Source organism: Sorghum bicolor, chromosome 2, assembly GCF_000003195.3.
Source record: "Sorghum bicolor cultivar BTx623 chromosome 2, Sorghum_bicolor_NCBIv3, whole genome shotgun sequence".
NCBI lineage: Eukaryota > Viridiplantae > Streptophyta > Magnoliopsida > Poales > Poaceae > Sorghum > Sorghum bicolor.
In genome coordinates, this window is record NC_012871.2 from 67,300,744 (window position 1) to 67,315,244 (window position 14,501).

A 14,501-nucleotide genomic window follows, 5' to 3' on the forward strand; every position below is an offset into this window, starting at 1 on the left:
AGCGCGAAAGGTCCAGCAAATTGAGTATCAACTTGCTACAGGTCGGTGGACTGGACGTCTGGACCTGACAGCCTATACAACGAGGCGGCCATCAGGTCCAGTGTAGCCTATGTCCGGAACGTGTAGATGGCTGTCATGGAGCAGCAGCAACATGGCTTCATGCTCCAGCAGCAACAACAGCAGATGACGATGGCACAGCAGCAGCAACAAGCTCTTTCCAAGCATACACCGGAACTGGGGCCTTGTTCCGTGAAAGTTTTTGTGTTTGTCATCTATAGTATTTGATAATTATTATCTAACTATAGACACTAGATTCAAAAGATCCATCTCACAAATTACAGGTAAATTGTATAATTAGTTATTTTTTATTTATATTTAATACTCCATACATGCATCCAAAAAAAAATGATGCGATGAAGTAGTAGTACGTACCTTGTTTAGTTGGCAAAATTTTTGGGTTTTGGGCACTGTAGCATTTTCGTTTGTTTGTGGCAAATATTATCTAATCATAGACTAATTAGAGCCAAAAGATTCATCTCGTAATTTACAGATAAACTATGTAATTAGTTTTTGTTTTCGTCTAAATTTAATCCTCCATGCATGTGCCGTAAAATTCGATGTGACGGAAAATCTTGAAATTTTTTGGGAACTAAACAAGGCCCCAAGGCCTAGGATGGATGATGTAGCGCTGCACAGGATCTGCTGTCTGGAGCTTCCGTTCTTTCATTCTTTTTTTTTCATTTATTTTCCATTGTAAGAATTGTGTTAGGACTAAACTACGGAAAGGACACAGATCTGATGCTGTGGACAGGAATTGAAATGCAGGTACGATAGTCTTTCTGGGTGATAGATAATTCAAGCAAAAATCTGTACGGCCTCGTCTACAAGCACCAAGCATAAATTCACAAGCTCAGACATGCCACATTTTGCTACACAGCAAAAGCTTCCAGACCTACAGTACAGAACCAAACACACGCATGTTTTAAACTACCAAACTATCAACCTCTATAGAAATCTTCTAGTCTTTCACACACTAATTAAACAGAGGGCCTTAAACAGATCATACAACGTTACAAAGGTTGTACAGCTACAAGAAAAGAACTTAAGCTCACTAAAGCACTGATTTCATGGCCTGAGCATGCACCAGATTATCTATCAGTGTAAGTAACATTTCACATTGCAGTGGCCAGGATAGTTTCATTTTCTCTGCACACTCTGGTTGAAATTTTCCTGCAAAAACAGAATGGGTGTGTCAGTAACACAAGACATCCAGATTAAGTAGGAGGATTGATGACATGATTTTAGTTTTTGGCAACGGACAACATATATTACCTGCATGGGCCAACCTCAAAAGCTTTGGTCAGTTTAAATGCGAGCTGTGCAAGTGCAATCCTCAAGGCTGGTTCCGTGGATACACCTGTTGCAGCTTCCTCCAATGCACAAAGGAACTCCTTTTGTGCTCTCACAGATGCAAATAGTTGACTTGGCTTATAAATCGTGCTTAAATCTGCTATCTGGGGGCAACACATGCAAATCAAAGTGGCACCAAGTTAGTTCCACAAGCTTTTGTTAGACTCATTAGTCATTACTGTATGATAGCGGATACCTGGACACAATTACAAAGCATGAAAGGAATAAGACTAGCCTTGCACAGCAAGGAAACCGAGTTCCAACCTAATATGTAAAACAAATTCTAGTGAAGTTACCTGTTCAAGCCAAGGCAGTGCCAAGTCAAAGAACTTTTTGTTAAGAAACTGGTCAGCTATAACCCTCAAAAGCTCATTTGCTGTCTCACACGATAACTTCTCAAGAACTGGTCCAGTTCTATCCATTAGGTCAATCAGACCATCATAATCACCACAGTTCAGGGCTTCCATGTATGCAGGCTCCATGCCATCAGTATCTTGAAACTCACCAGGCTGATTAGAGGCACACAATGCATTTCGCAGTCCAGATTGTTCACAGGAACTGGTAAATGAAACTGGATAAGTCCCTTTAACCCCTGATGCTCTACTTCTTGCTGAGCTTGGAACATATCTTCCCAAGTTACTCTCTGAGCTCACAGGCTCAAACTTCCTAATTTTACTGCGAACATGATCCTTTGGAAATTCAGCTCCCTCTTTAGAACACATATTTGAGCCCCGAGTTGGTAGATCACGCATCCACTTCTTCTCATGTTTCAACTGTGAGATTGGTGGTGGCTTGTAGTTAACATCCACAGATGATCTAGGTGTAGAAGTAGAAAGCCTAGGCAAAGAAGAGACGCTTTGGTTCTTAAAATATTTGGAGCCAGGAAGATGATACCGGCTTTCGCTCTGAGTAATTGTATATACAGTTTTGTCTACAGCATTCTCCAAGTTGTGCACCTTCAAATTTAGCACAGACATGTTCTCCGCTGAGCTGGCCATAAAATCCTACAATGAGAGGGGGGTAACCATTTGAGAAAAGATTTGAACTCACTTCTTTACATACATGATGTATTCATATGAATTTGCAGACGGTGCATAGTTTTTTCCTACATGATGCAGTGGCAAGGTAAAACTTGACAGAATTTGATGACGATCATCCTTACTATCAATATGCATTGACATTTTGACTTGAATTGGCAAGTGGAGAGTTTGAGGAAAGCAAAATGTAAAAATAAGACTAACAGATTCACAGTTCAGGGTGCAAGTGTTCAACAAAATCATAAATAACCATGAAGCTTAACAATATCGCATATAGCTGGAATTATTAGCCTTGCATTATAACTTGCACTATTACCACATTGATCGATGTATATATGACTCCATAACAATTAGGTAAATATAGACACAAATCAAATTGACAATATCTTCACAACTCAAAGCACGGCAGTTACCTGCAACAAATCAAAAAAAATTGTTTGCTTCCTCTCCATCTCTTGAAGTTGCTTCCTAACAAGGGCCAGTTCATTCATAGCATTCAGACAACAACTATGTGTGCCATGAGCAGTAACATCTGTAATTGTCGAGTCTATGCTCTTACTTTCTCGACCCCTGGGACATTGTTCCATAACTTGTGTTGAATCACAATCTTCAGTGCATTCCTGAGCAGTAGTGACATGCTTTGTCTCACAACTCCTGCTTGCTACTTCTGACACAGAGGAGCATTCTTGTTTATCATCCATAATGTCATAGTCAAACTTACTGTCTACATCAATGCTTTCATATGCATTTCTCTTTGCATCTTTTAGGATGCAGACTTTACTGGATCCCTTCTCATCATTGTGAACCAGTGGTATCATATTCTGCTTTGGAACTGACACCTCAACACGCCAATCACCAGACTTCATTCGCTGCAAATTTGCAGCATTGTTTAGGGCAACTTTGTTGATAGACAAAGGAGACCTCCGCTTTGCTGAACTGATAGAACTACCACTAATAACAGATACAGAAGGCCCATGATCTGTTCTCCTAAAAGAAGTATCTCTTGATCCTCCATCATGTATACTTTTAGCATCATGATGGTCTCCAAAGAAGTTCTCTGTGAGAAGACATTGATAGGCAATAGAAAATAAGCTGAGTTAGTGACTGTGATTAACTACAGACAAAATGCAGAAGCAATAAAGAGGACATGTGGAAAAAAAATAGTAGAAGGATCTCATTAGCTAGCAGCATTACACGTTAATCACAAACCATAAGTCATTAACATGGTATTGTGGTATTCTTTAATAGCCATTTAAACTCACACTTTTTTTGAATAATAGAACTCAGAAACAAAAGGTTGGAATCCATGGGTTGTGTAACATTAACCATGATCCGCGAAAAAAAATCTAAGAGCAGTAGAATTGCTGCCTCAGAAACTAGAATATTTTTTCAGTTATTTGATTCTTTTAGTTGATTAATTATCTCTGAGTTAAGATGAATAATCGTGGAAGAGTTGACAGATGAGAATAGAGCTGCTTATATACAGAAACATCATGTGAGTTCTGCTTAGCTTATTTCTTTTGGTAATGAAATATTTCTTTTAATGAAGAACAAGAAAGATAGTATGTTAACTTTTTATAAAATAAAGATTAATGGATTTGGATTTGAAATAAATCAAGGAAACAAACAGTGTTATATCTGTTTTGCTCAATATCAACTGTTAAATGTAAATTGAAGGAACATCTTGTGTACCTTTTGTTGATGATCCAGCTTCTGATGGTTCAGGAGTATGAGACCCTGGAATAGCTTTCCACAGCTGAATTGCATGTATAATGGCATCACGTACTGGTTTTACCTATCATAAGAGGCATGAAGTCAGTAAACCAAAAAAAAAAAGGAATATGTTACAGCATAAATTCCACAGTACAAGGGAGTGAAGGGATACAATACCTTGTCAAATTTACTGCGCTCAAGGGAGCGAAGGCAGGAAGTTCTGAAAGAGGTAACCAAATACCCAGAACTGACCGCAATACTTGAAAGAGCTAGTGAGGCAGCCTTCCTTGTATTCCAGTCAGTACTCTTCAGGGCATCCATAATACTTGTTAGAGCTGATGATAACGCCTGCTCTGTAGAAGCGCCTTCAGCCTGAAAAAGAGGGGCACAGGAAAAATAAGTACGCTAACACAATGTAAGATCTTATGGTAGATTGGTAGTTATAAGCTATGAGACCAAACTGAAGATGAATACGATTACTGTACTTCTTGAAAGATATTAAGAAGTGCTGCTGAATTTACACCATATATTAATGACCAATCAATCTAGCAATCCTATGCATGAATCTAGACTTGAAGAAGCAAGAAAGCTATGCGGCTTTGTAGGAAGGTTGCAGTATTTCCAATCTGACTAACCATTGACTGGCAAATATTACACAGAAGAATGTTTCTTTCCCATGATACTAATTATAAGGTCAGATGAACATGCAAAGGAATCTGTATAACATGAAAAGCCTGTGAAAATGTGCTTACACACAAAGAGGTTTTAGTGGATTGGCATTGCTTACACAAACAAAACCAAGAGTGCAAACCTGAATAATGCTTCTTATCAAGTCAATCGCAGCAGGCTTCGCCATGAAATGGGGATTCTTGAGCAGCTTAACAACACGGGCAAGCATCTGCGGGAGCACAGGCCCAGGGAAGTAATTGCTCTCATCTATAACCTTGGCCAGGCACAGTGCTGCCCCAGCCTGAATATATCTATTCTGTTCACCCAATGATTCAAACAAGGGGCGCACCAATGTCACCAACGCTGCACCACCATCCCCATAACTTCTGGCGCACATTGCAAGGGTACCGCAAGTGTCAACACATGCATCTCTAACAACTGAATCGGTGTCCTTCAGGCGCTTAACCACACTGGACACCATTTTCGCCATGTGTGGTGCCAATAGGTTTCCATGTAGTCGTGCCAGTGTGCCAATCACCTTGATGCACTCCTTCCGCACCGCACTCTTCTGCTCAGCATCAGTGTCAATGACACATGACAAGAAGGGGCCAATCATTTCAGGGGGCAGGGTATCCGCCATCTTCTCGAGCTCATCCAATCCAATCTGGTAAGTGTCTCTGTCGCCAATCTTGTTAACAGCTTGGACCAGCTTGTGCTTGAGCTCAAATACGGCCTTGCCCTTTGTAGTAACCGCACTGGACTTCATCTTGGTGCTTTGATACTATCACAGGATAAAGCCTCCCCTTGAACAACAGCAGAGAGCTCACAGGAAAACTTACAAGGAAAGGGGCAGTGCCTTCCCCAACAGGGGAACAGAGACAGTGTTTCCTATACCTTGCCCACCCATCCCTTTACCTGATCTGAAACACAAAACATACATGAATTCAAATAAGGAACCAGATACACCTGGGAGACAACGAAATTGGAGCATTCAGTAAGATAATGACAAATTTGAGTCCGAAAACAATCACATCATCCACACGAAGATCCAATTGGAGCTTATCGAACAGTTGAGGGCTAAACTGCCCGCAAATGAACACTAGTTCGATTCAGAAATGTACCGAAACATAAAATAACTAACTAAAACTAACCAAGCAAAACTAAGCGTCAGTGAACTTCAGACAAGCAGCACCAGGCCCGTATTCCCCCTTACGCTTGCCGCATTGCTCGCGAATTAAACACTACAAATCTAGAGATCAGAGAGCAATCGGGGCACATCAAAAGCGAAAAACAAAAATCACATGCATACGAGAGTAGCCTAAAAACGGAAGCACACTACTCCCACCAACCATTGGGAGGGAAAAAAAATTCGAAATCGCCGGTTGCCCCGGTTCCATCCCCACTCCCGCATGTCGTCCGTCCCTCCAAGAGGAACCTCACAGAAACTAAATCGCGTAGCGGAACAAGGACACACACACACACTTGACAAAGCAGCCGCAAATGCCACGCAGGTTGTGCAGGTTGAGGTTGAGGAGGAGGAGCAGCGCGTACAGCGGGAGTAGCAGGGATGCTCGGAGATCTCTCCCGTGCGAGAGCCCGCCCGGAGGAGCACCACCGCACGCCCAGGCTTGGAAGGAACGGAAGCCCTCGCCTACGCCTAGTAGGGGATTTGAATTGGTTGGGCTCTTTCACTTTCTCTCTCTACACACCTTTTTTCCTCTCTCTCTCTCCCACGCCGAGGAGAGCGCCAACTCCGAGGACAAGTAGTAGTAGACTCTTCCCCCCCCTCGGCATCTCCTGACCTCTCTGCCTCCGAGGCGGTATCACCGGGGGCGGCTTTTTCACTTCTCACCCACGGCATTCTCGCGCTGACATGTGGGTCACGTAGAGGATGGGACCCCACTTGTCACGGAGAGGGGACGTGAGAGCTTTTCGTGAGCGGAGCACATTCATGAAGTCGATCGAGGTGGCGAGTTGCCGCAGCTTTCGCGCTTTTGGGTGCCGGGGGCATTCGCATTTTCGCCGTGGTTCTGTACCTGACATGTGGGCCATATGACATGGGCCCACGGTTCAGTGACACTGCCCGGAGATTCGCTCCCTTGTTTGAATCCTGCCACTACCGGACAGATACGGGAGCGCATGCGGGAGTCGTGTTGTGAAATTGTGACGATAGTACCGGGCCCACAGGCAAGAGACATGTTTTCGAACTCGTTCAGAAGGAGTACGAGTACGAGTTGCGGGCCTTGCGGTCTCGCGGGTACTACTAGCTGCCAGCGGGCTAGACCAAAAAAAAATGGCAGCACGGGCCCGTGGTGTCATATCTTGTCACATACCGGTCCATCCGAGCCCAGCGCGAAATTTAAAAGTTCCATTCCATCACAAGCACAGCTGAATTCAAACAGATTACCCTCCGTGGTGTGATTGGAATTGTTTGCATGATGCTCCATCCTAAAATGATTATAGATATATTTAATCAAAAAATAATAATTAAAGATATACAGTAATTTTAAGATAAAGGAGGTACTCAGTATGTATAAACTTTATTAAATTTTGCTAAGGGCTTGTTATTAAATTCAAAAGTTTCTTGCGGCTCTTGTCGTGGAGTCGTGCTAAACCATACATTTGAAAACAGCTCCTTGAAGGAAGATCGGAGGAACCAGAGCCATAAAAATGTGGCTTCTTTCGGTCCGGCTCTTCCTCACATACTTGATATAAATAATAACAAAATTGTATTTGGAGCTCTTCCTCACATACTTGGTATAAATAATAACAAATTTGTATTTGGAGCTATTTTTATCAAGTGCTTTCAGAACGGAAAAGCGAAGTCGAAGCCCTTATAAGAGTAAAACCCTGCTAAATTGACCTTAAATATTTGATCGCCACATTTAAGCATACTGAAGAGAATGGGTCGCCAGTGCAAGAACCAAACAACAACCTATGAAATTATAGAGTGCCTAATCAAAGGTGTTCTAACGATTGGCCATGAACCAAAATGGGTGTTATCAGCATCAATGCGTAAGGTTTTATTCATTTGATTAAGGATTTGCCCATTTGATTATATTCTGGCAGTATATTTTAAAAGTGCTACGATGTCATAACTCTATTCCGCGCATAGAGAAGTCATGACATTGTAGTACTTTTAAAATATGATGCCAGAATACATTAAAAAACTATGACATCATCAAAATAACATTGGTTATTTCAAAAAGAAAGAAAATAGCAGAGATAGTGTCCATATCATGTGCACATAGCCAAAGGTTTTTTGAAATGTTACACACAATGGTAACCATAGAGGAAATTGAAGGGGAGTGAAATTTGTCTAGCGTGTGTAGACTAGAGGGTGTATATATGGTACAATTCTAGTCAAAGTAATTGATTTTCCAAATTACTTTTTTAGAGAGGGGCCATTTGTACTTCCTTTATTCTAAATTTTAAGTCATTTTAACTTTATTGTAGCTTCATCCATGGTTACACATGCATTAGTATGACATTTTAACAAAAATATCAATAATAATGCTACCGAGATATTTTGCTAGTTAAAATGGATCACGTGGTTTAGTATTAGAGTGTTTGGTTCTCAAATTTTGTAGAATAACTTTATTTTTATAATAGTACTAATTATTAACTTGTGACGAATGATATGATGATAAATTAACATATTCCATTCTTCGAACTAATTAAAATAAGAGAAATAGATAGATAATGAACTAACTTGTTCCTCAAACTAAACACTCTATATATATTTGATTTGGAGTCAGCAATCAACTAAGGCCTTGTTTAGTTATACCTAAAATCCAAAAAAAAAATTCAAGATTTTTCACCACGTTGAATCTTGCGGCAAATGCATGGAGCATTAAATATAGATAAAAAATAACTAATTGCACAATTATCAATAATTTGCGAGACGAATCTTTTGAACCTAGTTAGTCTATGGTTGAACAATTATTGTCAAATACAAACGAAAGTACATGTCAAAATCCAAAAAATTTTTAGATCTAAACCAGGCCTATGAATAATTCATACTTGCATAACTTGTCATTCGGGAGCGCACGTACTTGTTTAATGTTCAATTCAAAGTTGAGAAGGTTGTTTAGTTTATCTATTTTGGTCATCGAAATCTAATTATTCATATGGTGATTATTTTGTCCTTGGGTCTTGTTTGAACAGGGAGAAAAGGAATACTCCCTCTACTCTAATATTTTTTCTGTTCTGTATATGCTTTGTTATATATATATTTTTTTATTTTATCTTGTCACTAGATATACTATATGTACTCCCTTCGTATAGTAGTTAGATATTGTTTTGGATAAGGTTTGGGTCAAACATTGAGAATATAAATCATCAATAATTTTTAAACTGTTGATTTGCAAATGTAAAAATTATATGAATAGATTTGTCGTGAAAAATACTTCCATAAAAGTATACATATATCATTTTTTCTAAATATATTTTTAAAAATAAGAAGTCAAAGTTGTGTTTTGGAGACTGTGTAGCTGTCATAAACAACATCTAAATCCTATACGGAGAGAGTATCTAAATACTCAATCCACTCCAAATTATAAGATATTTGATTTTTTAACACTAAATTTGACCACTCGTCTTATTTAAAAATTTGTACAAAATATCACTTCTTTTATCATGACTTTATTAATTACTAAAATTTTTCAAGAATGACTTAAATTTAATTATGTTTGTGTAATTTTTTTATATAAGACGTGTGGTCGAATTTGGAATAAAAAATCAAACGTCTTATAATTTGGGATGACGTGAGTACATAATAAAAATCACGTGTCTAGAAAATTCAAAATATCTTATAATTCAGCGTAATTTGCTTAATTGTATCGAGACAAACTTCAGTAATAAAAACAGATCCCTGAAAATTTTCGGAGAAAATTCATTTTCTTCTCGGAGTTTTCTCACGCGAATGCCATGGATAATGCACGCGGGAACGGAACAGAGCTTGCGGGGACTCCTTCCTCCGGTCCTCCCTCTCCAGCTCGTTCCGACGTTCCTCTCCGCCGTCAGCCGTGGCCATGGCCACCGCCGCCGCCACTTTCGGGTTACTCCGTCCTCCCACGCGGACACCTGCAATCTCACAGCTGTACATTCTCCCACTTCCCACCCAACCCCACTCCAAAACGCACCCTCGTCCTCTCCCCCTCCCGCGCCGCCGCCGGGGCGGCCCCATCGCCGCCTTCCCCAACGCCACATCTTCGTCCACGAATGCCTCTGCCTCGCCCACCTACGACGTCCGGGAGGCAGAGGCCGCCGTCGCGGAGCTCCTCCGTGAGGGCGGCGCCTCCCCGGCCGACGCCGCCGCCATCGCCACGCGCGCGCCGGCCTACGCCGCTATGCTCGCCGATGGCGTCCGCGAGCTGGACGAGCTCGGCCTCTGGGCTTCGTGGAGCTCCGGTGCCGGGGCCCGGCTGAGCCTCAGCGGGGCCGTTGAGATGGAGGTGGGGAGGCTCGGTTTCAGGAGGAAGGTGTACCTCATGGGACGGAGCAGACGTGACCACGGCGTGGTGCCGCTCCTCGAGAGCTTGGGGGTGCGTCTCTCCTCGGCCAAGCTCATCGCGCCTTACGTCGCGGCTGCAGGCCTCACTGTGCTGATTGACAGGGTGAGAGATGCCCCAGCTTGGGCTCAATTTGCCTGCATTCTATGCATTTTTTTTTAATTGCGGCATTGGTTCCTCTGATGAAATTCAAATTTCGACTGTACTCCCACCTAGCCCATAACCTTGATTGAGCTTGAATTAAGTCTGAGCAATCTAGTATTAAACAGAGAACAATCAGATCGTTAGATCCCCCCCCCCCCCCCCCCCCCCCCCACCACCACCACACACACACACACAAATACTGTACTCAGCTGCGGTTGTGTGGGGGTGGGGAGGAGGGAGGTATGGAAATCTTCCTCTATTTTGCAAATTTGTTAACCAAGATTAACTGGTTTCTAAGAAATTTCAGGGTTGAGAAAGGTGCCATGGCCCCCGTTGGCCTGGTTTAAGCTCCTCCCCTGTTCAACTGTGGATTTCTATTCCTAAAAAGTGCTCAAGCATGTGTCATGAGTCACCTCGTTCTCAATAGTCCTTTGGTTTCCATACCACGGCACAAAAACTAATTAAAGGAATCATTCTAATAGCTAACATAAGAAATTTAGAACACACGTTTTTATTAACACTAGTCTATGTAGACATTATGAGAGTGGTCAGTATGTTTCTTCAACAGTTGCAACTGTGCTTGGCACTATAATATGTTAATGTTACTCATTTCTTATGGACTCCTGGTTTATTCACATATAGGTTAAGTTTTTGAAGGAAATGTTATTTTCAAGCAGTGATTATGCAATACTAATTGGAAGGAATGCTAAGCGCATGATGATACACTTATCAATACCTGCAGATGATGCACTCCAAAGTACTTTATCTTTTTTTGAAAAAGTAAGTTCATAGTGCCAATTACTATTTCACATGCCAGTTCATTGCACTGATGCAGCAAAAATAAACATTTTTTCGCTTGCAGATGGAGGCTAGGTATGGTGGTATTAGCATGTTGGGACATGGAGATGTGTCATTTCCTTACCTCATTGAATCATTTCCAATGCTTCTTCTCTGCTCAGAAGATAACCATCTCAAGCCATTAGTTGATTTTCTGGAGCACATTGGAATTCCAAAGACAAAGATTGCATCAGTCCTGCTGCTATTTCCTCCTATCATTCTTTCTGATGTTGAAAACGATATTAAGCCTAGGATTCGTGAATGGGAGAAGGTATTTTTGTTCTTGGTAACTATTGGAACCTGCTAGATTGGTACACTTGACAATAACACAATAATACTAGTCATTTCTAAATTTTCTAGGCTGGCATGGAACAAGACTATATTGGTAGGATGTTGTTGAAGTATCCATGGATTCTTTCAACAAGTGTGATAGAGAACTACAGTCAAATGCTGTTATTTTTCAACCGAAAAAAGGTAAGTAAAAAAGAATAATGTTTCTACTATGCTATGCCTCAAGTTCATGTTAATTTGTTTTTCCTTCTTTTTGTTGTTGGGAGTAGTCAACTTTTTTTCCTTTCAGATTTCTAGTACAGTCCTTGGTATTGCTGTGAAAAGTTGGCCTCATATTCTTGGCTGCTCTTCAAAAAGAATGAATTCAGCTTTGGAGCTGTTTCATGATCTGGGCATCAGTAAAAAAATGGTGGTTCCAGTCATTACATCAAGTCCACAGTTATTACTGAGAAAACCTGATCAGTTTATGCAGGTGTGTAATGATTATTGAGGTGTATTTAAACTTCATTAATGGATAAACTACTTTTGGTTGCATATAAGTTTTGAAGCAAATTGGAACCTAAGTTCAGCAAAAGGATTATTTTGTTTAGCTACTATCATGTCTTCCATTAAACTGGCATGGATTATGGCTCTTATAAATGTACATTGTGTTTTACACATATTTTCCCAATCAGAATGTGGTGCTGAACATTAATGTTTTTATCTTGCTGTCTGTCTGTAACTGCATCCACAGTAGGCATATTTATATAGTTATATCCTAAGCTGGGGATGTCTTGTGTCTTGACCCTTAAGTTGTATCTCTTTTACATCTTTGACCCTCCAATTACTGAAATCTTAATACAAACTTTTGTGCCTCGTGTTTCAGAATGTTTTACTTTTCAGAGAAATGGGTGTTGATAAGAAAACAACAGGAAAGATTTTGTGTCGTGCGCCTGAAATATTTGCTTCAAATGTGGATAGCACCCTCAAGAAGAAAATCGACTTTCTTATCAACTTTGGTGTTTCTAAACATCATCTTCCTCGCATCATTAGGAAGTATCCAGAACTTTTATTGTTGGACATAAATCGTACATTGCTCCCCAGGTATGACTGCAACTTGGTGTGATATAAAATACAGTGCAAGGAGAGATTTGGTTTTACAAAACTTAGCGTGCCTCATAACTATGCCATGATCTACTTTTTACTTTTCTTCAAGCTGCAAACTTTTTTTTGTGCACTTATTGTTAATTTTGTTGGTTCCCTACAACCTACATTGATGGCTGCACCTTTTGGAGATACTTTTTGCAATATTGTAAGGATCTGTAGTCATTGTAGTTTATTCCATTTGCATTGTCTGTTACTTACTCGTGGTACTTTTTCTAATTGAGCCATTTATTGACATATGTTTTGTCCTGAAGACTAACATGTGTGGTTTTCACTTATATCGACAAAATTCTGTTATAAGTGTTTGATGCACTTAACTTATTCCAATGTTTACAGGATGAACTACCTATTGGAGGTGGGTTTGTCTAAGAAAGATATATGCTCAATGATCTTTAGATTTTCCCCACTTCTAGGTTACAGTATTGAGCTTGTTATGAAACCAAAGCTTGAGTTTCTGCTAAGAACCATGAAGAAGCCACTTAAAGCAGTTGTAGAATACCCAAGGTACTTCAGTTATTCACTTGAGGGGAAGATCAAACCGCGGTTTTGGGTACTGCAGAGTAGAAACATAGACTGCACTCTGACAGAGATGTTTGCAAAGAACGATGAACTCTTTGCTGAAGAGTACTTGGGACTTGATGGATTGCTCGAGAAACCTCTACAATCAAGCATAGGCGGTTAATTTCTGGACTTATAAGATCAAACCATGCAGTGAGCTATCGCAAAGCTGTGCAGCTTTATGCTTGGATTGATGAGGCTGTGGGAGGCCACTTTTCCAGTGCTTAGTATTAAGAAGGTAATACTTGTTCTCTTGAAAGTTACAGGTACAAATATAGATTGATGAGTGATGTTGTTAACTCAATACCAAAATAGCAAAGTATTGGGTTTTGAGAATACTTCTTCATTCAAGGTGATGAAGAACTTGGTTTTCGCCATGCAAAGTCTTTCAATCTCAATGGTATATATTGTTCTTACAGGTTTAAGAAGAAATTACAAAGATGTGGTTTCCAACTAGGAACAGAGAGAAGGATGCCCCACAACTTTGTGTGAATGCATGCAGGATCCGATGCAAGCTGTTGTAAGGCCCAGGAAGTATACGTCAGGCAACCCAAGGTGTTACACTGACGCATCCACATCTCCAGATATACTACCACAGGTCTCCAGAAAAGCAGGACTAGGAGTGTTAATCATCAGCAATCAAACAGGCATTGTATCGTCTGTTTACATCAAAGCATTGCTTAAGAACTCAACCTCGGTATTAATGGTTGAGGCTGCAGCTCTGGCACTGGGAGCTCAATTGCTTCCCAAAATTGATGTCCAGCAACCGTCCTTTCTATCTGACAACCAAAAACTTGTGAGCTTCTTCAGTGGGAAGGACCATAGTAATCCACCTCAATGGGAGATCAAACCTTTCACTCAAGGCTTCCAGCAACAACGCTAGGATCTTCAAGATAGATAGGATGCGTAATATTACAGCCCATATATTAGCTAACAAGCTTTCAATTCCTCTAGTGAAAGCTCTGATGAATTACTAGCAACATGTACAAACCCTTTGCATGTAAGAAGCCGTCCCTTTCTGACAGCTGCAAACTCTGTATAGTGATTCAATCACCCTTGCAGCTGCATCTTGCTGGGAGAGAGGCGTGCGAGTAGTTGGTTAGGTTTTGAGGTGATAGAATAAAGGTAGGTTTAAAACATCTCCGTCAATACTACTCCCTCCGTTTCAAATTATAAGTCATTTCAA

At 40.7% G+C, this 14,501-nt stretch overlaps 2 protein-coding genes across 4 annotated transcripts; one reads left to right on the forward strand and one right to left on the reverse strand.

Annotated features, from left to right (window-relative positions):
• Positions 815 to 6,584, reverse strand: LOC8074205 (TORTIFOLIA1-like protein 2). Its single transcript, XM_021452229.1, has 8 exons — positions 6,381 to 6,584; positions 4,972 to 5,749; positions 4,338 to 4,532; positions 4,140 to 4,242; positions 2,861 to 3,504; positions 1,707 to 2,414; positions 1,333 to 1,514; positions 815 to 1,230 (listed from the first exon to the last, which is right to left on the reverse strand). Exons 2-8 carry the CDS (start codon positions 5,593 to 5,595, stop codon positions 1,173 to 1,175), a joined length of 2,514 nt encoding a protein of 837 aa, XP_021307904.1. The 5' UTR covers positions 5,596 to 5,749; positions 6,381 to 6,584; the 3' UTR covers positions 815 to 1,172.
• On the forward strand, positions 9,746 to 14,454 carry LOC8077262 (transcription termination factor MTERF2, chloroplastic). Of its 3 annotated transcripts, XM_002460616.2 has the most exons (8): positions 9,746 to 10,447; positions 11,129 to 11,266; positions 11,349 to 11,594; positions 11,684 to 11,797; positions 11,904 to 12,086; positions 12,480 to 12,697; positions 13,094 to 13,553; positions 13,735 to 14,454. In XM_002460616.2, exons 1-7 carry the CDS (start codon positions 9,863 to 9,865, stop codon positions 13,437 to 13,439), a joined length of 1,830 nt encoding a protein of 609 aa, XP_002460661.1. In that variant the 5' UTR covers positions 9,746 to 9,862; the 3' UTR covers positions 13,440 to 13,553; positions 13,735 to 14,454. The 3 variants fall into 3 exon arrangements, with proteins under 3 accessions (XP_002460661.1, XP_021307793.1, XP_021307794.1); XM_021452118.1 differs by lacking the exon at positions 11,129 to 11,266; XM_021452119.1 differs by lacking the exon at positions 13,735 to 14,454 and having other exon boundaries at positions 13,171 to 13,334.